We start from the raw sequence: 27,475 nt of genomic DNA on the forward strand, positions 1-27,475 counted from the left end.
AAAAAAAGATTGTGGTCAGAATAATAAAAAATATATTTGGTTCTAATCATAAAATACGTGCTAATATTTTAATTTGAAATATTTATAAAATGTGAAGTTGATATACGCTATATTACTAATGTCTTATTAATATTTTACTAATAATAATTGGTTGTATAATAATTATACAAAATAACCTTCATATTTTTAAAACTTTAAAACTACTACTACTAATACTTATCTACATTATTATATATGTATAGTTGAATTTCATGACGAAGTAAAAGTATATTATTATTATTCTGTTGTTATTATAATTGATGAGGATGATGATGATAACGATGATATATTAAAATACTATATTTAGTTGACATTCTACATCATGTGTCTACACAGGCTAGACTCGCGCCAGGACTGGTCTAAAGTGTTGTTTGTATTTAATAGTTTTTTGTAGCGTTCCATCAGCAAGGGTTGAGAGAACAATAACAACACGTTGTTGCAGGATAAGGTCTCTGATCTTGAGGTATTTGTTTTATCTCCTATGGGAGTTGAAGCTCAACAGGTTTTTCATTATTTTAATCTCACCATAAAATCCTTTTTTTTTTTCCCTCCACCTGCAAACCACCGTCTCGCGGATGTGCTCCCTCTGAGTGCTGATGCTCTTGAACTCTTAAAGTGTGTCGTCAGTCTCTCCTGCACCTCTCGCCCAGTGGAGGGTGTGGGTGACTCAAGTGCCAGGAGGGCTTTGAATAACGCAGAGAGGGGGCAGAAATATAAGGAAAAGGCAGTAGGAGTGATCAGTCTTCCGGCGGCAAAGAGGAGACAGAGGATTAACCATGCCTGAGCCTGCAGGTACGCAGACTTTCACCTTATTTTCTACATAAAAAAAACTTTCCCACTTCATTTTGTTGATGAGTTTTGATAGAGGCAAATAGTTCAGGCACATTTAAAGATGACTGATGTTGTTTTGAAAATGATAGCTGATTTATAAGAATATATATTATTCGCTTTTTTTTTTTGTAGTTGAATATAACCATTATATAGAGTTAAATAGTTCTGAGTGACCGAAGATCATTTTTCAACTCTAATACTATAATTATAAATCTCCTAATCACTCAGACCCACTGCTGAGAGAAACTAATACCGGTGGCTTTGCAGTGGCTGAAGTGATTTGGCATGTTGTTAAAATACAAGCTCTTTGCCTCCCAGCTCTAATCTGACTGTAAGGAATCTTTCGGAGGCTGTAAATAATCTCATGACCTGCTTCTGTGACATCATCACAGGTTGGTTACAACTTAATGACATCAGACTACACTGGCAAAACTTTTTTTGAGTACACAAAAGTTTACATGTATAAGTTGTTTCCATGTTTTTGGAAACAATATCCACAATAAATATGGGTTATGAAGTGTTTTTTATAAGTCGATACCTATTTACTCGCCAACCTAAATCTTTTCATGTTTCATGAGATGAATTTCATGGACTAGTAAATATTGGTCTGTCCTTCCCCTCTGAGGAACCAACACTTTAACTCGGGGGGCTCTTGATCATTGAACAGAAAAAGGTTTTGTGGGGATACTGGAGATGATCTATCCAAACCACCGGATCTATTTCTTCATGCACTTTCCCATTTGAACTGCTTGACCTGTAAACTCTTCCTTTAATCCTCAGATTCTCTTCCTGTGATTTCAACTTCTTTTTATTTATAATTGTATTATTATAACACTGGATTTGCGTTTGTTCACCATATATAGCCACCAAATGTATACAGTATGTATATATATATAGATACATACAACCATTACTCATGAAAGTAATGTGGATTCTATTGCAGCGTGCCGTACTGTATGACACCACCTGTCCAGGATCGAATCACAACCCGAGTTAAGGCAAACCAATAAATAATGTCCAATAGGAAAAAAGGCTGTAACTTGAACAGCTACTGTATTCCAATAAAAACTCACAGGGAAGAGTGGTACTGGGGTCAATCGACTTCGGACTGCGAGGGTTCTGGTGGATAATCTGCTCCCAGGTTTAAACAATTAACACACACTCTTTATTGCCATCCATGGTTAACACTAAGAGGCGATCACTCTGAAAAGATGACAACTATTAGACGATATCTCTTTACAACCACCCGCTGCATCAGATGATGGCTATAAATACTCTTAAGTAACCCATGGCCTTTCACGCTTTGTTTTTCTCCACCACATATGTTCATGCTATTAAATACACACCCAAGGGTTTTATAAAGTTACACGGCCCGGCCGAGTTTCAGTATTAAGGCACCTTCAAGCCTAAATATTTCCCGGTGGTCAGCATGCTCGACGCTTTCGTCCAGGATCAAACAGATCAGCTCAAGCTAGCGGCTGTTTGTAAGTCGGCGTCTGAATGATTTATGCTCATAATTGCTTTCATCGTAGTGAGCAAACCGTGCGAGGACGAGTCGACCTGAATCGGCTCGGTTGACTCGCTCCCTTTCCGCCCAAATGGCAGTTCATGACATGATCTTATTCATGTTTCCTGTGGTCACATGATTGTGTTTCAGACCATGATGGATGTTCATTCATACATTTTTTAAAACCCACGGCTTGATCCGCGCTTCAAGAGTTTGCGACCCCTTTTAACCTTTCGTGAATTATTGACGACCTGTCAAATCATAGACGAGTCCCGATCACACGTCGGGTCCGAACTGTGGCCGGCGAGACATATAGATATACAAGGTTCTATTCCCAACCCACCCTCAACCCACAATAGATGTTGACGTTGCCGTGACGACGACTTTTTTTGTCAACGACTTACCGTCAAGTATAATAAACAAAAAGATTGAACACATTTGTTTTGGGCTCCCCCTGCATGATAACAGTGTTACTGCAATGTCCTCTGTGGTCACATGTGCATTTGTTTATAAAACAAGATTGGTTTCTTACTTTTTATTTCTGGTAACTTGAAAAAATTCTCTCACTTCATTTGAAAACACTGTCTCTGACCCACTGCAGTGAAAAAGAATGACACTCCAGACAAAGGAGAAAACATTGTTAAAGGAAACTTGAACTGTGCTAATAATGGCTGTTAAACATGTTACAAATCATCACATAGTCTTTTTTTTTATGTCAAAATGAAAGTATCCGAAGATATAATCCGACCATTAGAAGCTAAAAGCTCCAGCTTAATAGATAATTCCCAATTGTTGTAACAATTCATAGTTGTGTGTTGCTAGGGGGGGCAGACGGACCCTCAGAGGTCTTAGCAGCCTAATGCAGGTGATTATGTTTGGGTCAAACACAAACAGTAAATCAAGCTGTCAGTGGTCAACACGAAGAGGTAAACAGTGTGTGGAAAAGATGCAGGCCTTAACTGACTATGACAAACATGGTGCAAACACCCAAGTGTAACCATGATGCTTCCAGAAATAAACATCAGCCATGTGAGGACAAAGTGGGGAGCTCAGATGCACTAATGGACCGACAGAGTAAAACATGCAGTGATAAAGCTAGTAGTGTTTTTATGATGCATCGGCATCCATCGGGGCTATCAGGAAAAGTTATACGAGCGATTCTTCACTTGACATATCTATAAACTTTACCAAACTGCAGACGGTCCCTAAAGGAAACATTTAGACTGAGTGGAACATCTGCTCACGAGTTCATTACTCTGCTTTATCGCAAACTTGTTGAAGATGATCACCCCAAGTGGGTTGATTTAGCAGATGCTAATGCAGATTTCTACTCCGTGCAGGTGTTCAACCTTTCAGTGGGATTCAGATCAAAGTCTTACAAGTATTCAACTTTTGGTTTTTATTTAAACGATTGGAGGGACAGAGGACAGAGCTGGTCTTTAACTCAAACTACTTTAGCAATTAGGTTTTCACAGGCTCAAAGCGAACGCTCGGCATCCGAGGTCAGTCCTGCCTGCCTATTCAAGGAAACGACGTGCAACTAATTGGAACGTGGCGCGACTTCTGGGAGGTCATAAGACACCAGCCCTGACCTTTACCAGCTACTGCTATGACCCTCCTCCTCGCCCCCCCAAGACAACCGGTGGCTCTGCTATATAATATGACTCCGTTTTAGTAACAAATGAGCCATTACCAGATTTAGTCTTCAGATGTTAGACCAAGAGTCCGACGTACATGGAAATCAAGAGCAGTCGGTCACCCACTGTGGGAGACGCTCTGAAGGCAAGGTATCTCTTTCAAAAATGTTGCCAAATCATTAGTATTTCAAACTTGCTGATGTTGCACAAAGTCTCCCGTTACCTGGAAAAATATTTAAGATGTATTATCTAAGTTTAGAACGATCCAGGCGACATCGAATCTTATCCAAACATTCTTGGATTAGAATAAAACGTTTGAGGATTCTGGCGTGTGATGCACTATAACTAAATCATCTGCTGGAGAATAACCAGGCTGGCGACTAACAGCAGCTCGAAAATGATTTCGGAATTTCAAGTGTGTTGGCCTGTCACCAAATTTGTATAAAACAGAAATCTTATAAAACGGCGTGTCCTTGAAAGAAGTTCAGTTACTCTCACTATCAAACTTTATTAGCAGTTCCTGCTACAGCTGTTCACATTAACATTGAAGGCTTCTCCTCTTAGAAGCAAACAAACTTTAAAGGAAAAACATTTAATACCAGATTTCATCGAACCGTTGGCAGTGTCGGCCCATCATCATTTAAACTCTATCAGACACTGCCTTTCGCAAAAAAGTGTTCTTCTACCGTAAGTTAATGTTTATTTTTGTAAGGATTAAATTCGTACCGTGTATAGTATATTTTAATAAGCAAGATTTAGAATTTGGAATTTGCTAAAATCTGTAAATTAAATATTACAATAGTTTGGGGGAATCAAAATATATATTACTGTATATGTATAAAGAAAAGTTATGAATCTATTTTAAGAGATAATATATAATGTGATGACAGCTGAGTTAAAGTAGAATCATGATCAAATAAACGATGATCATAAAATGTATAAATAACTCAAGAGAGCTCAGACTTCTGCCAAGCCAACCATTTGCACCCACATTTTTCTACCCAAAACTATTGCCAATTTCTATTTTCATATAGGTTTAAGGCACTTTCATTTTTTATCATTAATTTAATACATTTTCCATGCAGTGCATACAGTGCAAAAAAAAGTTTATTCTGCACCAGGAGAGTGATAAATCTATATATGATTTGAGAGTCTAGATAAGGGGTGTCTACATTAGTGGAAAACATGTATTTTAACAGGGTACAAAAGTTTAAATGGAAGCAGTTTATTTTTTAATAACTAGACACTTGTTTGAGGTATAAAGCAAAAAAAAATGTGTTTCTTGTCAATCACTTACCCTGGTTTGAGTCCTTCAGTTTGACTAGTGTGTTTTAGTTGATCAGTGGTTTCCAACACCCCCATGGTCTGCCGCACAGAAAAAAAAACAAAAAAACATATATATATATATAATTTCTGTTTTATGATTATTACTGTCTAAAAGGTGTAGTATTAGCCTGTGAATCTTGAAGCGTAAAGAAGCTTAACCTATAATAAACTTATAAACAAGTGTAAAAATGTTTTATATGAAGGTGGGTCCGTGAATATAATTCTCACATTAAAACGGTCCGCGGTGTAAAAAAGCTTCGAGGACTCCTGTTCTAGAATATCTGGAAAACCACGAAAATCTGTTTCCAGTCCCATTATCTTCATTAGCAGAATAAAAAAAATGCTGGCAATAAAATAATGTCCTTTGTGGAGGTTGTCTTTAAGCCATGTGTTTCAGGGATAAGCAACTGGGTAGAGGCCATGGTGCAGACCTGGGGAAAGCCTCGGTCATTCCCTAGAGAGGTTGATAAGAAGATGAATGATATCTAAATGATTTAGGTATAAGAGTGTCGAGAGTGAAAAAACTAGTTCACCAGAGGCACCAAGTCTTTTGAAAAGATAAACTAATGAAAGTAAAGGATCACATTTGTTTAAACGCTATCTTTTAATGAAGCTTGAATGTTTCTAATCAGCCTCTTTTTTCTCTTTCTCTTCCTCAGCTAACCCGGAGGGGGAGGGTAAGTCTGCCACATCGCACCATTTGCCCACTGACCTTTTTCCCGCCTTACACCATCACGCACTCACTTGATTATGGCTCTCACATTTTCACTTTTGCTCACATATCGTGTCAAGTTCCTTTGTGTGTCAGACAAAAGCCTGGCCTGCCGGGGCGACTCGTACCCGGGCTTCATCCGGCGACGCACTTTGATACGGGGGGACGTCGTCTTCGGTTAAATCACCGTCATGGACATTTCTATTTCCATCAGCGCGACCGTATTATATTTTAATTATGAGACTCCCAGAAGCCGCGGACACATGGGCGACGATCAAAAATACATGCCGAGAATCTAGGATGACAAAGACATGTGGGGGCTGTCAAACTGTTGCGCTACCTTTTTTCCAAACACATCTACTTGTTTTCCACCCAGGGGAGACTTCTGAAGATGGTGAGGGACACTTCTGAGTCTCATGATGTTACGTAACAATACCATGCTTGACACCTCACATGTGTTAATACGTTGGGTTTGAGTGCTGGAAATGGATTTGAACTAATCAGGTGGTAATGTGAATAATTCAGAGCGAGTGGTATTGGTATAGATAATCAGTTCGGTGATTCAAGTAGACGAGCAGAAAGTCAATTGCCCTGCGTGAATTAGCGGGAAGAGTTAATGTGATTATTATGCCGCTGTGATTGGGCACAGATCTTAGCTAGCTTGTAGCACGCATCACTTATGTCTTTATCTGCGAGCACCGGGGGCATCTAATCAGTTTAATCTGCGGAGCGATGTTACTGTCAGGGAAAGAATAAGAAAAGACAATCCAGATTGTCTTTTGTGTCTCTAGTTTGCTGTGTCATCGCCTTTGATTTACCGGGAATTAATATTTCATTCTCGGCATGCGTCATTAATTCAGAAATAATTCATGGTATTTTATTTGTGTATTGTTATTAATTCTGTTGACAACATTTGTTTCTCACTAGTTTCAACTCTGCATGCATAAACAGGTTTAGAGTTTTTGCCTAATCTACATATAAAACATCTGCTTGTTTTCTTATTCTTTCTATTTTTTGTCTGAACATATTTTTTTAAGATAATGTTAACAAGTACATTTAATTTAACTGAGAACAGATCTACCAGTTTTTGTGTAAGAATTTTGTATATAAATATGTAACTTCCTGTTTGTCATAGCTGGATGGAGAATACAAACGATCCAATCCCTTTTTGTAATTTTTAAAATGAATGCTTGAAGGCTCATTCAATTTTTTTTAATTTTATTTTGGTCCATATGTTATGTTTTTTATAAAGACAGAGGAAATACTATTTATTTATTTATTGTTTTATTGACACAAGCCTAAATAACTAGTAGAGTACAAATTATTTCTGAAAAGAAAAAACCTTCTGGGCTTCGATGACATCAGTTGAATATTGTGCAGTAAAATCAAATGACTTATAGGCCATGTATATTAAACTGATGTAATTGCTGAACCAGGCCTACTATTGGCTGTAGTTAGTTGAACTGTTTTTTAAAAATTACAATTAGAATTTAATTAAAAATTAAAATTGAGATTTTAAAATTACATTTTATTCTTAGAGGCAGATTTTCCCTTGTGCAACCCATGAAGGAATTCTTACAAACGCTTGAGAAATTTCAATTTAGTAGACAGAAATTAGTTTGTTCAGGGAAGAGCCATAACCCTAAACTTCAACCCATAAACCTAAGAGGAATATTAAGGGAATTTGTATTTTTGTATTTGTCTTTTTTTGTAATCTGCATTCAGTGTATGTGTAATTGTGCACATATGGCTGCTGTGATCATCAGAAAAAATAGGGTGGAGGCTTAGTATAACTTACTACAAGCAGTAGGTGAGGTGAAAGGCATTTTTAATATAGCTTTTGTGTGACTTTGATTTTCTTTTCAATAGCCCTTTATTTGTTTTTAAATAGTCCTAAATGTACAACAGGCTTTGGTCAATATTTGGCTGATGGTTGAACTGCCCCTGTGTTAATGTGATGGTGATAAAGGAAATGGAAAGTCAAGCAGGATGGGAAAATATATTTATTATATATTATATATTACTTCTACAACATGTTATACTGGAGTCACTGAAACAAAGATTTAAACTAAGGTAGGAACATGTTTTCATTTGCACTTGAAAACCCACTAAATCAGCAACAAGTTCCACCTTTAAACAGCAGTAACCGGGTTTCTAATCTGTGAATTTGTCACGCCGTGAGAGACAAACGCCTGATTTGTTTTGTAATTTGTATTTAATGGCTCACAATAGTAAACACTTTACCCGTTTTCTGTAGAGCTACCCCCCGCTGATGGAGGTAAGAGGGAATAATGTTGCTGCCGTGAATGCTTGTGGTTGGTTCGTCAGTCTCTGTTACCCATGTAATGTATTCAAACACCAAGTACATACATGTGTCTCTGGGTGAACATGAAGATCGTTGCATGGTTTTTATTCAAATGAGTTCAGCAAGTTATGATGGATAGACTCATTTGTTTCGGTGAAGTGTCCTTCGTCTGTTTCAATGACTTGTCCTCTTGAGTGTACACAACCCACAAGAATACCTTGTCACGAGGACCGTTATTATAATACTTGGGTGTTGATTAATCTCAAGAGTCGTGTTGAATTGGTGTTGAAAATCTTCTCAACAGTAACCTTTGAGGACTGGAATGTCTAAAAATATCCTATAATTTATACGTTTTTTTTTGTTCTTTCTGTGTTTTACATGTAACCTTCAATCTCAGTAAAACGTCAATCCAAAGACTATTTTGTGATTTCCTTGAGTCTTTGTTTCAAAGATGCTTGCCTTCTTGCTTGCCTACGTCCGTCCGTCTTTTGCAACCGTTTGTCGACTCGTGACTAACATGAGCGTTGGCTTCTTTGCTGCTTTAACCAGTGTGCTTCCTTGTTTATGGCAGATTCTGAAGCTGATGCGGATGGTAAGAGATGAGAAAACGATCACGACGACTTTGATTTTTTTTTTGTGTTTGGTCTGGTTATACTGCTACAATGTTTACCCGTTATTTTATTCATCGTATGTTTGCTGTTATGTCGGATTTTAATTGGGTTATTCTATTAAACCAGTGCCATTTCCACTTCCCTTTTTTTGGCACATTATATGAGTCACATATGGCATGAAACAAACCCCTTAAAAACCTTTAAAAATAATATATGTGTGTCGTTTTTTGCACAGGAACTTGTTAAATTGCAGTTTCATAGAATAACCCACATACAAATATTTAAAGATATTTTGATACTTTAATTTGGACTGAAGCTACAGAGTCAAAAAACATCATTTTAAATGAACATAACAACACATTTTGAGTTTATGGCTACAGTAAAATATAATAATATAATGCTGGTATTCCAGCTAGTGAGGTAGTTTGTGTATAAATGCTTTTGTTTTAGGTTGGAAGATAGAAGAGGTAGTGGGTAACAGTGATATTTCAAAATATATATATATATATATAAATAAAAATGAGAATTCCCATTGGAATAAATAGGAATGAGTAAAACATCCTTCTATATCTCTCTCTACACTATTAGAGATATGGAGAAGCCATATATCACGTGTAAGGAAAAGCAGGTGGAAACCTGGCCACACAAGATGTCATTCAATTTCAGATATTGCATCTGCTAGCTGTGAAACAGTAGCAGCAGTTTAGTGTTCCTGCCGATGGCGCTCTGATCTCATCCCGCTGCTGCACTCGTGGCCATAAAATAGCATGAAGCCCCCACTTTTATAGCTTTTGAAAGTTGCCAATGAAAAACAAACCGTTAACTCGAGCACAGACTTGTTGTTTAGCATGTGATCGCCACCTCGTCCACCTGTTGCGATCCTCTCCCGACCCCCTCCCCCCCCGCCATGGCGGCGGACACCTCGCTGACAAATCATTCTGTTTATGCCTCTTTTTTAGCAAACAAGAATTTGTTCCTCCATGTGCAGACCTCTGAGACTCCCTTGGTCCTGGCTCCTCGGGCGCTCTGAACTATGAGTGGAAAACACAGCTGTGCTTCAAAGTCGGCTGTAGAACAATAGCATCTGCCGCCAACATACCAAGTGTCATTCGACATCATGACATGTTTCTATCTGCCACACACCAGACCGCCCCAGGACTCGGGTCATGTGTGATGTGACGGATCCGACCTGAGGCTTCTTCTTATATGCACACAAAGTCAAATCTCATCCTTAACCTTCAGCTCGGCTGGAGCCAGACAGAGCCAGACATAACTAAACGATGTGAAAAAATACTTCCCTCGCTGTGACGCTCGGGTTTTTTACAAGGGGAACTCTTGAGCTGCTATCGCGTCGCAAATAGGTCGCGGTTTTTACGAGGTCTGTCCGGGACAAAGGTTTCTCGGTGTGGACAGGTGTGCTCATCGGGATTGATGACCAGTTAGATGGACGCGCTAATAAACGACAACATTTGTGGGTTTTATGTACGACCACTACTGTTCATAGTCTCATAAATGTACAGTCACCGGACCGTAGCTCAGCTAAAGACACTGAAACTCTTGCGGGAAATTCAGATTTAAAACGAAAAAATTAATTAAGGTTATGGACAAATTTGACACAGATTTCAAATGCACTTGAATAATGATAGTAAGTAAGTAAGTAATTTGTATTTATATAACGCTTTTCCAGACCAGGGTCACAAAGCTCTTAAACAATCAAAACAATATTCAATAAAGTATATACTAGTGTTTGTAGTCTATTTGTTTCCTCTAGCTTGACGGATTTAAAAGAGATAGAGTAGAGGGACGAGCTCCTCTGTCGACCCCCCAGCCTCAAAGCTACTATGTTTGGCTACAGGTGTGAATTCCTCTTTGATGTACGGCGTGTTGAGCAGAGAAAATGATGGTTCACCCCAGGGTTATTGTTAAGTTTATTCAGCGGCATAAATTGTCTTGTGGCGAGGGCCCCTCTTTAGCCTTGCAGTATTTTAGTCAACCCAAACGCCCGTTTAAAACACACATTTACAACATAATGAATTTATACCAGTGAGGCTCAAGTCATGTAGCAACAACTCACGAGTGAATTATCGTTGAACAAAATCCTAAGGGCATGTTTCTTACAATTGAAAACTTCTCTTTTAGCTATTAAAGAAAAGGACATTTAATCCCAGAGTTACCCCCTTGAATACTCTCCTTCTGTTCTCCAAAATAATCTTTAAGTTTATAAAAAGAAAGCTTATGAAAACAATACATTTTTAAAACTTTTTGATGACCAAAGTAAATGACTTAAGAAATTCACGAATAATCTATGGAAAAAAAAAGTTGTCTGTCATAGGAAAAGAAAAATAAGAACAAATTTAAACATCTTTTTGCATTTTATTATTATTAATTCAAATGATTCATATTTTTTCTGAAGCTGTAGCTAGCATTAAATATTAGTATAGAATAAATCAAACACTTTTTAGTACTTATATTCTAAACTACAGTACAGATATTTTCTGTTTACTTTTTCTTTTTTAGTGGTTCTTTATCATTTTTTTATTTGCATTTTTTTATTTTGATAATCCAAGTAGTACAAAATGAGTACACTGAGATACAACCTAATACATCACATAAGACATTAGCATTACTTAGCATCAGATCCAAAGCTTTTTAATTCATCAACCCAACAACCAAAAAAGCATCTCAAGTACAAACACATGTTTGAAAAACTCTTCTCTTGACCGAATAATTTGGTATAATTTCCCTCTGTGCTGACTCAGTCCAAAGTAAGTTATCAAATTATTTTCAAAGTAAAATCAACCTCAGGTTGTCATCGCAGTAATTCACACATGAATTGTTTGTGTTTTGATTCATAACAGTCATGATCTCGTTTGTTCATAAACAACGATCTGTGTGATGCGATGATTCATCTCAATGATAATCCTGTCTTTATGGGATTTTCTTTTACACTTATGGTATGGAGTATAACAACAAATGCTAAAACTTCCATATGTTGAAGCTGGCAAAGGCCTGAGAGTCTCCACTGCATGCTGTGAACTACTGATGGATGAATCCCATGAGTTGTACTTGAACAAATATAAGAGCGAATAAAGCGGTTAGCAAGTGACATGTTATACATTAGTGAGATTAATGTTTGTTGTTTGAATTCATCTGTTTGGTGCCAAGAATTCTCAAAGAGGGATTTTTCAAACAGACGACTAATGCATGAGTGTAATTTGTGTTCTTGTTTTTAAATTTCTCCTGTTTTACTGGAGAGCGTTGATGTATGGAAGTCAACAGGTGTTTCTCACTGGACTTTAAACGTACAGTTCGCTTCATTAGCACATTCCAGAACGCACTCTTCTATCCAAAGGCTTATTTTTTTATTCGAGTCCAAATACATCTCTGGAGCTATAAATACTTCAGACAAGAACATGAAGTGTCTCGCTGCCACAATTACAAGTCTAATGCATCAGTCGGTTAAGAAATAGTACACTATGTTTGTCCCTTTCATTCTTATCTGGAGCTTTTGCAACCATTTTCTGTACTTCCTCTGTTCTTTCAACACAACTGAGGAGTCATGAGTGCACATCACAAGTGAAAAATAGAGGCACACGGATAAACTAGACATGATTCAAACAGTAGAAATCTACTTTAAGCAGAAGTACATTTGAAAAGAGATCATCAAGGACAAGAATCATAATGACACTTCAAGCGAAGGACTCTATAACTGACATTTTTACACATTTATTTTCTTATTTTTGTCCACTGTATGGAAATGCAACTTCCTTTGTCTGTCAAAAGTTTCATGCACATGGTGATACTGGTCGTGTGTGCGATGGCCAAAGTATGTTTCGTGTTGATCAAACAATTCCATGATTGAACTTTTCTCTTTGATGCTTAATGCTTGATCATGAACTTGTGACTTTGATATTCTGCACACAAAAGAAACTGCTTGTAAATGTATTATTACAATCTAACAATGTATTTTTCATCTTGCACTATTAGCAGATGTCTTTTGGAAGGATTTGTGCAGCACAAAATCCACCAAATTGGTGACAAAAGAGTGAACAAACTGAACTGTATTCTCTTCACTTCCAGAGTCTGTTTCGACGGAGCTCACCGGGCTGTTCGTGGAGAAGCCGAACGCCAATATTGCGGCTGTAGTCGGTTAGACACGCAATTCTGTCGGCCAGATGTTGATACATAGAACGCCACAATTTTATATTCCATTGTTTTCAGGCACTGATGTTACCATTATTGCCAAGGTGGACTCCACCACCCTCACAAGGAAGCCCACCATGAAATGGCTGAAGGGCAAGTGGTTGGATCTCGGCAGCAAGGCCGGAAAACACATGCAGTTCAAAGAGACCTACGACAGAAACACCAAGGTTCGTCCGGAGATATGAATCAAACACAAACGTGTCGTCGAGCGCTTTTTTTATTTGAAGTACGGGTCATAAAACTTCCGCTTCTCTTGGTCAGATCTACACTTACGAAATGAAAATCATCAAACTGAAGGCAGGAGACGCTGGCGGCTACAGGTGCGAGGTGACGGCCAAAGACAAGTGCGACAGCTCCACCTTTGAGATCGAGGTCGAGGGTGAGTGGAAAAAATAAAAACAAGGCCTGCCTCGCGGGGCGGCCACGGATTCCACCGATGATTTGATCGTATCTCAACCCTAACATGCCTTCTCTGCAACTTCTCTCCTTTCAGCCGCCCATCAGGAGGAACAGGCTGATATTTTGTCTGCCTTCAAGAGAGCGTAAGTGCATTAGGGTTTAGCATTTCAGTCTGTCTGAGTGCAAGTGTGCAAATGCTCTCAAGGGGGAAAGCATATGTTTGCTATTAATAGCGTTAACTCACTGTGTTGTTTTTCCTTTCTTTTTTTTTTTAAGAAAGGAGAAGAGCTTCTGACAGAATTTTATTCAGTACGAGAAGAAGCAACAGGTTGTTGAAAAAAATGTTCTTTATACAAACAGGGATGCTGGTGAGGATGACGGAGACTTGGATTTCAGCGCTCTGCTTAAAGCAACAAAGAAGTAAGAGGTCCTTCTTAGGAACTCCGACATGAAAAAAAAGTAAAGCCTCGCTTTTGGATCAGAGTCTCATGAATATCCCTTTTTCTGTGACCGACAGGAAAAAGAGGCCACAGAAGGAGGAAGTTCAAATCGACGTCTGGGAACTGCTCAAGAGCGCACATCCCAGCGAGTACGAGAAAATCGCTTTTGAGTACGGCATCACCGACCTGAGGGGCATGTTGAAGCGTCTGAAGAAGATGACGGTCGAGCCCAAGCACACTGAATGTAGGAGGACGTTTCTCCCTTGTGTCATATCAGGGTCAGAATGACCCGGTGGCCCACAAACAAATGTGTTTGTGGTACCCCTTGTGTAGGCTCTGGGTCAAGATGAACGACCTGCCTGGCTTCATACATACGGAGTGGTGGAGGTCGTTAAACTTAACCCAAAGGCTACACAAGGGACACCGGGTCACTTTGACCCCCAGATAACAAACGGGTAAAACCAATGAGAGAATCGAACTGACATTCGTCTTGCTTTTGTTTGCCAGCTTTCCTGAACAAGCTCGACTCCTGCTACACCGTGGACAAGGGCAAGAAGATTGTCCTGAAGTGTGAGGTGGTCGATCCCAACGTGCAGGTTAAATGGTTGAAGAACGGCCAAGAGATCAAACCCTCGGCAAAGTACTTGGACGAATGCGTCGCACCACACTCACCAAATAAATCCACACGCCCTTATAGGCAGAAAAAACTAGTCGCCAAACTAAGATTAACCTGAAACGATCTCTGCCACAAAGTCGAGCTTTCAATCCGCGCTGCCATCAACACTTTTTATTTTTAGGCAGTTATATGGAGGCTCCCTCAGGGCGCCACCAGCCACATTGCCAAGTGATTTTAAGCTCCATGTTGATGCAGGCACTTGACTCAAGCCTGGAGGTCATGCTGTGGTAAAAATAAAAAGCACCCCGACTGCTGAGATCTGCCAAATACATCAATGGATTAGAATAGATTTATCGCTACATTAACACTTCCACTTCCTCAACACAATTATACCACAAAATATGAAAGTTATGATTTGCTACTTTTTTCCAGGTACGTCATGGAGGCTAATGGGAATATCCGCACGCTCACCATCAATAAAACCACCCTGGCTGACGACGCAGCGTACGAGTGTGTGGTGGGAGAGGACAAGTGTTTCACTGAGGTGTTTGTCAAAGGTGCATCATCTTTTCACGCTCCGGTTAGCTGTCACCTTGTCTGCCTGGGTGTTTTCTCAGCGTGACTAAGTGATAATTAGTGCCCATGTTTCATTCTAACTGCATAAGAATAAAGTTCCCTCGACTGAAGTGATGAATATCTCCTCCCCCTGCAGAGCCTCCTGTGACCATCACCAAGCTGATGGACGACTACCATGTGGTGGTGGGAGAGAGAGTGGAGTTTGAGGTCGAGGTCTCCGAGGAAGGTGCCCACGTCATGTGGTCAGTATATCTCAGTGATAAACCTTGAACCTAAATAGCTAAAAGGCTTCTCCATTATTGGGGGAGTTCACCAAAACTTCACTACTTTTCTACTCACCTTTATGTCGACTAAGGGTTGTGATTAATTTGAGAGTAATCGGTTCCTTTTTAGAGTTATAGACAAAAATGCTTGTTCATTTTCATGTAGAGACTGGTGCTCAGTTGTCTTCGTCTTCATCTTCGTCCAAAATGAGACTTAAAAACAGCCAAATACCTCCATACTACAGTGTCTATATTGTCCATCTTGTATTGAAGTCTTGAGAACACATCGCTCGTTAAAAAAATCAAACAAGGTTTTTAAAACTTCAGGGTTGTTTTTGGCAGACCTTGCAAGGCCAGCTTTATCTCTGTCCAAAAATACACACTGAAAAACATCCAAATACTTCTACGGGGCTGTTTGTAACGTCCATCTTGTATTGAAGTCGCAACATAAGGAATTGTTACTGAAAAAAATTCTACAAGTCTGTATTTGAAGCTTTTTTTTGGTGGGCGCTGCTACACTAGCAGCCTAAATACACTTGCAATGTGTTTCAAGGAGGGAAGACTTCAAGCAGGAACTCATAGACTGATAACTTCTGCTACTAATACACTTGAAAATATAGATTTATTTAAGTTTTTCAGAAAAATTCCTCATGTCCAGGCTTCAAGATGGACAATAAAGACGAGCACCACGGAGGTATTTCGATCTTTTTAAGTTTATTTGTGGATGAAGATGAAGGCAAAGACAACTGAGCTCGAGTCGCTACATTAAAATGAACAAACATTTTTTGGATATAACTCTAAAAAGGAACAGATTACTCTCAAAATAATCCCAACCCTTAGTCGACATAAGGGTGAGTAGAAAATGAGTGAACTATCGCTTTAACATGACACAATGTTTGTTGCTGTCATTTCCAGTTTAGAAATGCCCTCAATAATAAAGGTTTCACTGTAGCCTGCTGGATTTACGTCACAGTTGTGTCATGTCTCAAAGAGATATCCTCGTTTTATATTCATTTCAAGGTTCTTTGAAGATCAAGAACTCCTCAAGGACAAGGGTGACCCCAAATACCGCTTTAAGAAGGATGGAAGGAAGCACCAACTCATCATATTGGAGGCCGGCCTCGACGACATCGGAATGTACCACGCGTGGACTAATGGGGGTCACACCAAAGGAGAGCTGGAAGTGGAAGGTACGTATCGGAAATCAATCATTTTAATTTTGATATTGGCCAGATCAGCCTTGGCCAAAGTGCGACCAGGGGGCCACAAGCAGCCATTTGAATGTGTTTATGTGGCCCTCATGAGGCCAGAATAAAATCATAAAGTTTCATGCAAAATGTTATTTTTTATTTATTTTTATTATTTATGACTATCTCTAATGGATTGTAAATAGAAACTGTATATGTTGTACTTTTTTAATTCTTTAAATTTCACCTTCCTAATTAATTTGAAAGAATATAAAACAATATTTAACAACATATCTTTATTTACAATAACTATAATAATAATAATAATTTACAATATTATTTTAATTTATTGCATATTTGGCCTTATTAAATTTTTTTGGTTGACCGTGGCTTTTTCTTATTCCTAAATGTATAGGTTTTTTTTTCATTAATTTCCCTCTAAATACAATATAAACCAGTATGAACACATGGAAAATATATAAAATAAGAATGAAAGTCGCAGCTGTTTGGTCCGTCTGTGTCCAGGGCCGTAGTGTAAACAAAGTGACAACTGATGTTACCATTATGAACATCTTCCACACGCTCCCCCCCCCCACCTTACTGATCCTATTTGGTTTCCGGTGTCTGGTTCAGAAAAGGAACTGGAGGTGCTGCAGGACATTGCTGATCTGACTGTCAAGGCCACAGACCAGGCGTTGTTCAAGTGCGAGGTGTCTGATGATAAGGTCACAGGAAAGTGGTTCAAAGATGGAGTGGAGGTCCTGCCAAGTGACCGCATCAAGATGACTCACATTGGCAGGTAGAAAAAATGCGTGTGAAGAGAAAATAGAAAAATACACGCACACGTTTGTTGTCGACACCTTTGGCATTCGTCTCCTCCTTGATTCAGGTTCCACCGCCTGATTATAGATGATGTGAAGCCGGAGGATGCTGGAGACTACACGTTTGTACCTGATGGATACGCACTGTCACTCTCGGCCAAACTCAACTTCTTGGGTGAGCAAACATAAAAATCACAATGAACATTGACTTTCATTTTCAGCTGTTTTGACGCATCTACCTGAATGACAAGAACTCATGTTGTTTCTCTCGCTACAGAAATCAAGATTGATTATGTGCCAAGACAAGGTCAGTAAATCTTTAAGTAGACTTAACCGTTTATTCTGAAGTTAAAAATCATGTCATAAAACAAACCGCATCTTCCTTCTGTTCCATCACAAGATCCCCCGAAGATCCACCTGGACACCACCGGAAACATGGTTTCCCAGAATACCATCATCGTTGTGGCAGGAAACAAGCTGCGACTGGACGTGGAGATCTCAGGAGAACCACCACCGACAGTTGTCTGGTGCAAAGGGGAACAGGTGAGAAAGATGTTTCAAGAAGCACAATCACTTTTTAGTTTTGGGCTTCCTTGGAGGTGGTTTTTATTGATCGACAAACAGGAATCCAAAGGATAAAATGAGTTTTGAGGGAGGATATTTGGCCAGTGTTTAGTATCTTTGGTATCTTAAGGTAATGGTTGAATGAAATAGTATATAATATAATTGATATAGATAAATTATCAAATAATTCTTTCCTTCTAGATTCGTTTTTTTCTTTTTATTATTCTTTATACAACTGACAAAGATGGTAATTAGGATCACGTCTCACTATCCTCAGTGTTAATTGTCTACAACCTTACATGGACATTTTTACAACACATATATTCTGTACTACACAAATCTATTCAGTGTTGATTCAACTACAACACCACTTAAAATATATTCTTACAATTATTCCTCTTAATTTTTTTAATCAGTGTCAAAAGTCAACGGGTGACCTACAAGAGTTAGTTTAAACCTGAAAAAATATAGGATTACTTTTCTTTAGTCTGCTTAAGGTTCAAGACATATTATCACTTTTTCAATTCATCTTCAAGCCGGTCACGGAGAACTCTGGACGTGTGCGAGTGGAGGCGAGGAAGGACCTGAGCTGCTTCGTCATAGAGGGGGCGGAGAGAGAGGACGAGGGAAACTACAGCATCGTTGTCACCAACCCTGCTGGAGAGGACAAGGCCATGCTGTTTGTCAAGATCGTCGGTAAGTCGGTCATAACTTCACCGAAAGATAAAAATGTAAATATATTAGGGATATGGATTGGCCATAACCTGAGGATACGATAAGTATCACGATACAGGGACAATGATACGATATATTGGGACACTGTAGGAAGAAGAATGTATTTGTAGTATTGTCGAGTACTTTACAGACCACATGACTCTTGGTTAAGTCGTAACTGCTTTCATTGTTTTTTAAATTAAAATATGTCCAAACATCAGCTTTAAAAGCTGCTAAAGTCTAGTGTATCCTCTAGTCCTCAGTCATGTTGGGGATCATAGGGGATTTCACTGTACCTGTAGGTGCTAAGGATTTACTAACTGCTGCCAACTAGTGGCCGGAAGTTTAACTGTAACATCAATACTAAATTATTTAATTCCTCACATAGTTCAATAAAATATATACCATGAATGAACAATAGTAAAACATTGATTTGAAAGCCCAAAAAAACTTGGAATATCAAAACTGTATAGACAGAAAATGTATAACGATATATTGGTGATTGATATGTTGTGCCCTCTGAAGTGATTCCTACCAAACAACATTTTGTAAATCTCTGAATTTGTACATTCTTAGATGTGCCTGACCCTCCGGAGAATGTCAAGTGTACCGGGGTGGGAGAGGATTGCGCCAGCATCGTCTGGGAACCACCGAAGTTCGATGGCGGTGCACCCATCAAAGGTAAACGGGACTGATAGAAACGGCACTGTATTCGTTCCTGGATGCCTAACGTTGTCTCTCACGCCCGTCAGGTTATCTCATGGAGAGAAAGAAGAAAGGCTCCTCCAGATGGACGAAGCTCAACTTTGACGTTTATGAATCGACGACTTATGAGGCAAAGCGGATGATTGAAGGCGTTCTGTATGAGATGAGAGTGTTTGCTGTCAACAGCATCGGCCTGTCCCAGCCCAGCCTCAACTCCAAACCCTTCATGCCCATCGGTGCGTGTCACATGCATTTTCCTATTTCTTTTTCTATTACCATCTCGCTCTGGCTCCCTGTGTGCATCACATCCCACCATCCTGTCTTTCTGTCAACACACAGCGCCAACCAGCGAGCCGACCCGCCTGACGGTGCATGATGTGACAGACAGCACATGCAGTCTAAGGTGGCTTGCCCCGGAGAAAATTGGAGCCGGTGGACTGGATGGTTATATGATTGAATATTGCAAGGATGGAGGTATTATTACCATAATGATGTTAATATTTCATTATGAATATTCTTTCAGAATCAAAGTGTCCTCCTAACTTACATTTATTTGACAGCTCATGTGTATAAATTCCATTAAAGGTGCCTATTATTTACATAAATCTGATATATTATGCCGCTATGATAATACTTCGTGGTATAATGAGGTTGGAGTATGTTTTTATATGCAGACACGGAGTGGGTGGCTGCGAACCAGGAAGTACGCGAGAAGCAAGGCTTCGTGGTGCGTAACCTCCCCGTGGGAGAGAAGATCAACTTCAGGGTTTTTGCAGTGAATATCGCCGGACGCAGCCCCCCCGCCACACTGGCGCAGCCTGTCACCATCCGGGAGATCATGGGTGAGTCACCCCTCGTGTCGCTATCAGAGACCAGGGGAGTTTATTATAAATACTAAATGAGCATTCTTGACTTTAATGAGGATTTGTTGTAGCACCTTCTAAAATCATCTTCTCCAGAGCACCGTGACCTACATACGTTTGTTCACGGGCCCGACTTTCTCTGTGCTCGTGTCGTCCTCAGAATATCCTAAAATCCGTCTTCCACGTGATCTGAGGACAAAGTTCATCAGGACTGTCGGATCGAAGATCAACCTCACCATCCCCTTCCAGGTTTCAAACACGCTTTCACACATGTTAATGTCAATTTCCCACGTACAAAAGCAGTTTCTGTGGCACTTTCTTCTCTAAAGAAAAAAAGAAAATATTTTTAATTAAAAAAAATCATGTTATTTAGACATTCAATATTTAACACTAAATTACATTCATTTTTATTCGATTTTAAATATTTGAGTTATATTTTATTCCTGGCCGCATATAGTTTAGCTGAATCGCCTCACAGCAAGAAGGTTGCAGGTTCACTTCTAGGGGCACTCCGAATTCCTCCCACAGTCCAAGAAAATACAGAGGTTGATTGGGAACTTGGGGGAAATTTTAGGTATAGGGTATAAACCGTTTTATGTCTTTTTGTGGTCTGGGATATACTTGCGTCCTGTCCAGGATGTCCCCCGCCTCTCGCCTGAAGAAAATCTATTCTGGAGCCTATCCCAGGCCAAAAATGAATGAATTCATATTTATAGTAATTTAGAATGCTTGCATGGACTTAAAAAGGCCAAAAACAAAAGCTGATTTGCAAATTTTTAAAGGCTACAAAAATCTCTAATTTCGTTAGAAACATTCCTTAAAATGAGACCAGGAAAATCAGCATATTTACACTAATAATGAGGCAATAGTATCGAACAGCTGTTTTTGGCCTCAGCTAAAGTAAAAAAGGCCGATAACAAAAATGAATCTTGGTCCAGACACAACTCATGCTGGTCATTTTGAGTCCAGGAAGAGTAGGGCCATGTCCCAAATCACACCCTTCTCCGAGTGCACTGGTGTAAAGTATGCATTGCACGTACACAGTGCGCAAATATCAAACAAATTGTACTCAAATGCCCATCGCTCGATACTCAATTAACTGGAAATTTCAGTGCGCCAATTGGGTACTCATTGCGCACTACATTTTTGCACCGTGCCCATTGGAACACAATTTTAAGTAAGTAAGTAATTCATTTATGTTCATAGAGCGCTTTTCCAGACCAGGGTCACAAAGCGCTTAAATAATCAAAACAATACTCAATCAAATATATACTAAAAAGGTCAAGATAACACTGACAACAACACAGGAGTTCCAGAAAATCAATGAAAAGCCTGCATGAATGAATATGTCTTAAGAAAAATAAAATTGTGTACTCACAATATTAAGTGTAAGTGCAGAAGTGCGCGACTTGGGACACAACCCAGGACCTGTGAGAAATAACATTAAATAAACATTACCCTGACAGTAAAACTGAATCTATGTTTTATGTATCAAGTCCTAATCAATGATATCCATTACCAGTAAGTCATCTTCAACATTCCTTCTTACAGTGTAATGTATAATCTAGAGCAGACTTATTCTGCATTACACTGTTTAAACATTTCCTGTTATATGTTCAGTAGATATTAGTTTCCGTTTGGCCCACAACGGAGATTGCTCTTTAGATTTCTTCCCCTTGTATGATTGAGTTTGACACCCCTGAAAAAAAGGGAAACCGCAGCAGGGAGCATCAGGCTCCACAACCCAGCATTAATCAATGATATGGCAAATGCTATTAAGTCAGAAAGATCACAGAGGTTCGGCCCGGGTTGAAGTGCGCTGGGAGTTCTCGGCAGCCCAAGAGTGAAGAGTGAATCCAGACACAGGGCCGTGGAGTTGACGGGTCAGATGTGTTCGACTGCTGATCAATTAGTCATTTGTGTTCTGCCGTTTTCATCATGATCCAATATTAAAGCATAACATGGATAATTCAGTGGTGTCAAACTGAATCAGCAGCAAGTTCTAACATGGTCAGGGTCCGTGGAAGAACAAAATATATGTTTGCTGAGCTATTACAGGAAATAACAGTCTTATAAAAGATAATTTTAGCATCAAGGTAGTTCAACACTGACTCACCTCATTACACAAGTGTAATTTATTTTGGCCAAAATGGCAGGAGGTTGAGCTATTTGTTTGCAGGACCACGGCCTGAACCCTCGAGATAAACATCTTAAACTAACACATTGGGAAATTATTCATAATAAAAGGGTCTCCCAGACATTTTATAGTGTCACATCTCAAAATCTGTTAACCTTCCCATCTATAGCCAGCTCACTTCTCCGGCGGACGTCTTGATCTTGGCAAGATGGGGTGGCCTTGAAAATTGTTTGTATTCGGAGGTCGTTTGGCTTGGTTACTAGTACAGGGTGAATTTCATATGTAAAATGATGTCGATTCTATACATCTACTTTGTTGAATCAATTCATAAACTTCAAAAATTGATTAGACCTTACTGAGGTAAAAATGAACTGAACAACCACTCCTTCGATATAAACAACAGTTAGGAAATTGTGTATACTATACAGTGTGTATTTAAAAACCAAGTCATGACAGTGATTCACAGAAATTTCAGTCCACACAACAAGCCCCTCATGCACGTAAAACTTTTGCCACAAAATGATATTGACACTCAACATTTATAAAGTTCTCCCTCGTCTGAAATCTTGGCGAACGAAAGGTTACAAGAGCGGATGCCATTATGAAGTAACAATGGCTTGACTCCTCCTTCAGCCAGCTTTAATCACGGCCTGCTTTGTTTATATAACAATTCTCTTGAGGTGGAGACTTCCTGGATTGATGCAGAGAGAAACCCTGTTGCTTGACCATTTACAGCAGAGTGGGTGTGGTTAGGTAAACAATATGTTAGTGGGCGGGGCTTAAGCACATTGTCTAATTTAAATATTTCAATGAAAAGAGAGTTTTGTACCAACAGACACATACTGATGAGTACAATAGAGGTCCAACATCTATTTAAGACAAACTTACATCATACTAATCACCATTAGGTGAACAGTTTTGATCAATTTTCTTATTAACAGACTATGTAATGAGTACATTTTTTAATTGAGAATCGTTTTTCAAATAGTGATGCACACATAAATGTATGCCTCTAATTACCATAGTTTGGACAACATTTTCCAAACAATTTGTTAGCATAAATAATCTTGCCAAAAACATTCTTGCATTGTAGAGCTTGACCACAAATATCCGGAACGATTGGAGGAAAACTTTATTTGAATTTAATTTTAATGTGACTGTGTGTATTATCAGTTTTATCTTGCCCTTTAAAGTATATACTTTATTGAGTATTGTTTTGATTGTTTAAGCGCTTTGTGATCCTGGTCTGGAAAAGCGCTATACAAATAAAAATTACTTACTTACTTATTAATAACTGGTAGTATTTGAAAAGGGCCCTATTGGGCCCCAAGATTTTAATTTTGATTTCTACTAGGAAGCGTAAAAGCCCATGTTTCATATTTTATTTCAACTTTGTATTTTTTCAGGGTAAACCACGCCCTGTTGCAACATGGTACAAGGACGGACAGCCTCTGGACACCAAAATGGTCAACGTGCGCAGCTCCACCGTGGACACCATTCTTTTCATCCGCTCTGCAGAGAGAGAGCACTCGGGAACGTACGAGCTGGTTCTTCAGATTGAGAATATGGAGGACAGAGCTTCTGTCCAGATCAGAATCGTCGGTGAGTGCAGTGGTATCAAGGGCTTAAGTGGTTGTTGCCGTGCATCAAGTATTTATTAAAGTGAATCGCAACTCAATTTGCTTCCACAGATAAGCCTGGACCACCTCAGAAAGTCAGAGTGACAGAAGTGTGGGGCTTTAATGCCGCGCTGGAGTGGGATCCCCCCAAGGACAACGGCAACACCGAGATTACAGGCTACACGATCCAGAAGGCAGACCTGAAGACTAAGGTGAGAGGCAGGAAAATGGGGCACGACTTCCCAACCTCAATCATTACAATCCTGCTGAGCTGTCTCTTAGAGGGAAAAAGTTCAAGTGCTGACTGTGATACAAAACTCCGTTTAACCGCCTTGACTCCATCCGTCGTCAGGACTGGTACACCATTTATGAGCACAACCGGCGGCCAAACTGTACGGCATCGGATTTGATCATGGGCAACGAATACATGTTCCGGATCTACAGTGAAAACCTGTGCGGCCTGAGTGAAGAGCCGGGCTTCAGCAAGAACACGGCTAAGATCGCCAAGACAGGTGAGACACCACTGTGAGGGTTTCGTACCACACTCTGATGCTCACGTAATGTGCGACCCCCTCGCAGGTCTGGAGTACAAGCCGACACCCTTCCATGAGAAAGACCAGAGCTGTGTGCCCAAGTTTACCCGCCCTCTGGTTGACAGATCTGTTGTGGCTGGTTACAGCATGGCCATTAGCTGTGCTGTCAGAGGCTACCCCAAGGTACAGGCTACACCACCACGGTTGAGAAACACTTTGTAGTAGTCATCATGTTTTTTCTGTCCGTTTTCGGAATATTCAATCTCTGACCAAATCTTAAAGTGATAGTTCACCCAAAATTCCAACTTCACTCATTTTCTACTACTCTGCTCATGTTGGGATTATTTTCAGAGTAAACCTTTTCTTTTTTAAAGTTCTAGGCAAAATGTATGAATGAAATGTATGGTTAATTAATTAAACTTCTGTTGCAGACGAGTTTAAAATATAGACTTATTGACATTTTTATGGAAAATTCCACTTGTCAAGGCTTCAATACAAGATGGACGAGCAGTATGGAGGTATTTGATATGTTTTGTTGTTGGAAAATGACGACGAAGACAACTGAGCTCCAGTCCCTACATTAAAATGAACGTACACTTTCGCTAGTGGCGGCTGATGAAAAATATTCTAGGTGGGGCTGGAATCAAGTCCTCAAACCTCCAAAAATGTGATTATAATCAGAATGCTAAACAATTAAAATATAGTTTATCAATGTGAAGAATTCTAAACATTCTAAACTCCCAACCCTTAGTTGACATGAGGGTGAGTAGAAAATGAGTGAAGTATGAATTTTTGGCTATCGCTTTAATTATAATATGTATATATTAATGGATTTCCATCAGTGAGAACCAAATTACATACAATGAAAATTCCTCTCGCCAGCCTAAGATCACTTGGATGAAGAACAAGATGATCCTCGGTGGGGATCCCAAGTTCTTGATGCAAAACAACCAAGGAGTCCTGACTCTCAACATCCGCAAGCCCAGTGCCTTCGATGGCGGAAAATATTCCTGCTTGGCAGTGAACGACCTCGGCAAGGATGAGGTGGAGTGCAAGTTGGAAATCCATGGTGAGTAAAAAGATGCAAAAGGGGTTGTTTGTGTTGTATTTTAGCTCCCAAATCACCACGTTGTGATATCATCATTTGTTAGAAATTCTAGAAAAGCTGCCTGAAGCTAGTAAAGTCATGTGTCAATGATAATTTTTCTTGTCTATTAATAGAGTTTTAATCATTAGCTGAATTGTTGTCGCTATTTTTCAAGACCTAATTTTAACTAGGAAAAGGCAGCTGACTACACCTAATAAAGCAAGCATGGGTTGGTATTGTAGCAATCTACTTTACCAACCCATTATTAAATAAGCGACCTGTACAGTGAAGTACTAGTACAGGTGCAAGTTGTGCATATCTCAGTGTAGGAATGGCTGCCGATAACTAACATTAACAGGAGTAACCATGATGAAGAGCTATTTATGTCCCTTATTCCGGATTTCAAGATCAAGGCAAAGAATCTTCTAAAGAAGCTCTTAGTGGGCCTTCATAATGTGGAACATCACTGCGTTCAATTCAATGTTCTCCTTGATATCTGCGAAATGCCACAGGGTTGTTGTACTTTTTCATGCGTAGTTGTAAGAAAGCTAATAACTTTCACATGTTTTATTTGCTTTATTGGAGTGAGTTAAAATAGTTAACAGTTAAGATATAGTATGTTTTCTCATTTCTTTATTATATTCTAACACCCTTAAATGCATAATTTGTGCATCAAATACACATATTTTTATGTTGTTTTACGGATTAAGACCCACAAAGTTGATTTAAAGATCAACAGTTAAGTCATAGAAGTACTATAAAGTCATGATATGTGTAGAAAAACTTAAACTTGTTATTGAATACACTTTTTTTTCATTTAGAATCGTTTTATTGTTTGTAAAAGTCGCTGTCCAGAGTGGCTCAGCTCAATCTTACATTTTCTTCTTTGTGAAAAAACTTAAGATAAGAGCAACTCAGTGTTCTTAAGAGCGTTCTTTAGATTGTATAACCAAAGAGCTTCTTAACCAATTTTGGAAACCTGGCCACTATCAAATAATCTTAAAGTCCTTAATCATTAAAAGTTCTTTAAAGTGTTAATGAATAATTCTCACTTCAAATCAAATGGTGCAATGGTCTGCCGAGGACTTGATGGTTCAAGGGTTTTAGAGACTGGATCACCTTATGTGACCCAGCTAAGTTTCCAAACCTTTCAGGCAAGTTAAGGATACGTCAATACACCAATTCCAAAAACAATTTGAGGCAGTTTTAAGGTATTTGAGAGGCAGGAAATTGACATTCGATTCAAACAGCCCATGAACTTCTCCTGGACCCTGCTGATGCAGCTTTTTAGCTCGTGTCAAATTAACCGCAGGGAGGTAAAGAAGGAACCTCGATTCATCCGCACACCTTTTCTTAATAATGTTAAATCATAAAGTTATTTTATATAGAATATGGCGTTATTTGTGAGGCTCTCTCATTTAAACTTGCATTTCGCTCACTTTCTCATGTTTTTTTTGTTTCAATTTAGCATCATTGATTTTAAGGCCTTGGGAATTCAATTTCATTTGGATTCTTGTTTGAACTTCAATCTGCTTTCCTTCCACAGTCCCTGTTGACCCAAACAAGGAGGGGAAGTGAGGAACAGAACCGAACTGGAACTTTAAAAATCAACCTTCAGACAACCAGTGATTTGTTGAGCATGAGTGAATCCAATAAAGATGGCCTTTGCTGTAAATAAATTGTTTGTTTTAAATGAATTCTGTCAAAATGCATCAGTGTACATTCACACAGTACAATCCAGAGAACTCTCCTCAAAAGCGCCACATGGTTATTAGAGCTT

General features: G+C 39.2%; 1 protein-coding gene across 1 annotated transcript; it reads left to right on the top strand.

Annotated features, from left to right (window-relative positions):
- The first annotated feature begins 800 nt into the window (after positions 1-800).
- Positions 801-27,374, top strand: LOC148077538 (myosin-binding protein C, fast-type-like). The gene is made up of 29 exons (XM_087794198.1): positions 801-831; positions 6,000-6,017; positions 8,310-8,330; positions 13,049-13,117; positions 13,190-13,338; positions 13,433-13,550; positions 13,665-13,713; positions 13,931-13,990; positions 14,088-14,254; positions 14,518-14,650; positions 15,059-15,183; positions 15,339-15,444; positions 16,486-16,655; positions 17,286-17,451; positions 17,542-17,648; positions 17,751-17,780; positions 17,874-18,016; positions 18,574-18,733; positions 19,328-19,432; positions 19,504-19,692; positions 19,796-19,930; positions 20,131-20,298; positions 20,480-20,568; positions 23,863-24,058; positions 24,148-24,287; positions 24,428-24,587; positions 24,655-24,791; positions 25,491-25,677; positions 27,242-27,374. Exons 1-29 carry the CDS (start codon positions 816-818, stop codon positions 27,271-27,273), a joined length of 3,345 nt encoding a protein of 1,114 aa, XP_087650324.1. The 5' UTR covers positions 801-815; the 3' UTR covers positions 27,274-27,374.
- The last annotated feature ends 101 nt before the right edge of the window (positions 27,375-27,475 follow it).

Source organism: Callionymus lyra, chromosome 6 (assembly GCF_982586985.1).
Source record: "Callionymus lyra chromosome 6, fCalLyr1.hap1.1, whole genome shotgun sequence".
NCBI classification, from domain to species: Eukaryota; Metazoa; Chordata; class Actinopteri; order Syngnathiformes; family Callionymidae; genus Callionymus; species Callionymus lyra.

Bases quoted from the DNA above. Each gene is read 5' to 3' on its own strand.
- LOC148077538 (XM_087794198.1), top strand. The intron at 15,184-15,338 runs GTGCATCATCTT...CTCCCCCTGCAG, and splicing joins CACTGAGGTGTTTGTCAAAG to AGCCTCCTGTGACCATCACC. The intron at 18,017-18,573 runs GTGAGAAAGATG...TTCATCTTCAAG, and splicing joins TCTGGTGCAAAGGGGAACAG to CCGGTCACGGAGAACTCTGG.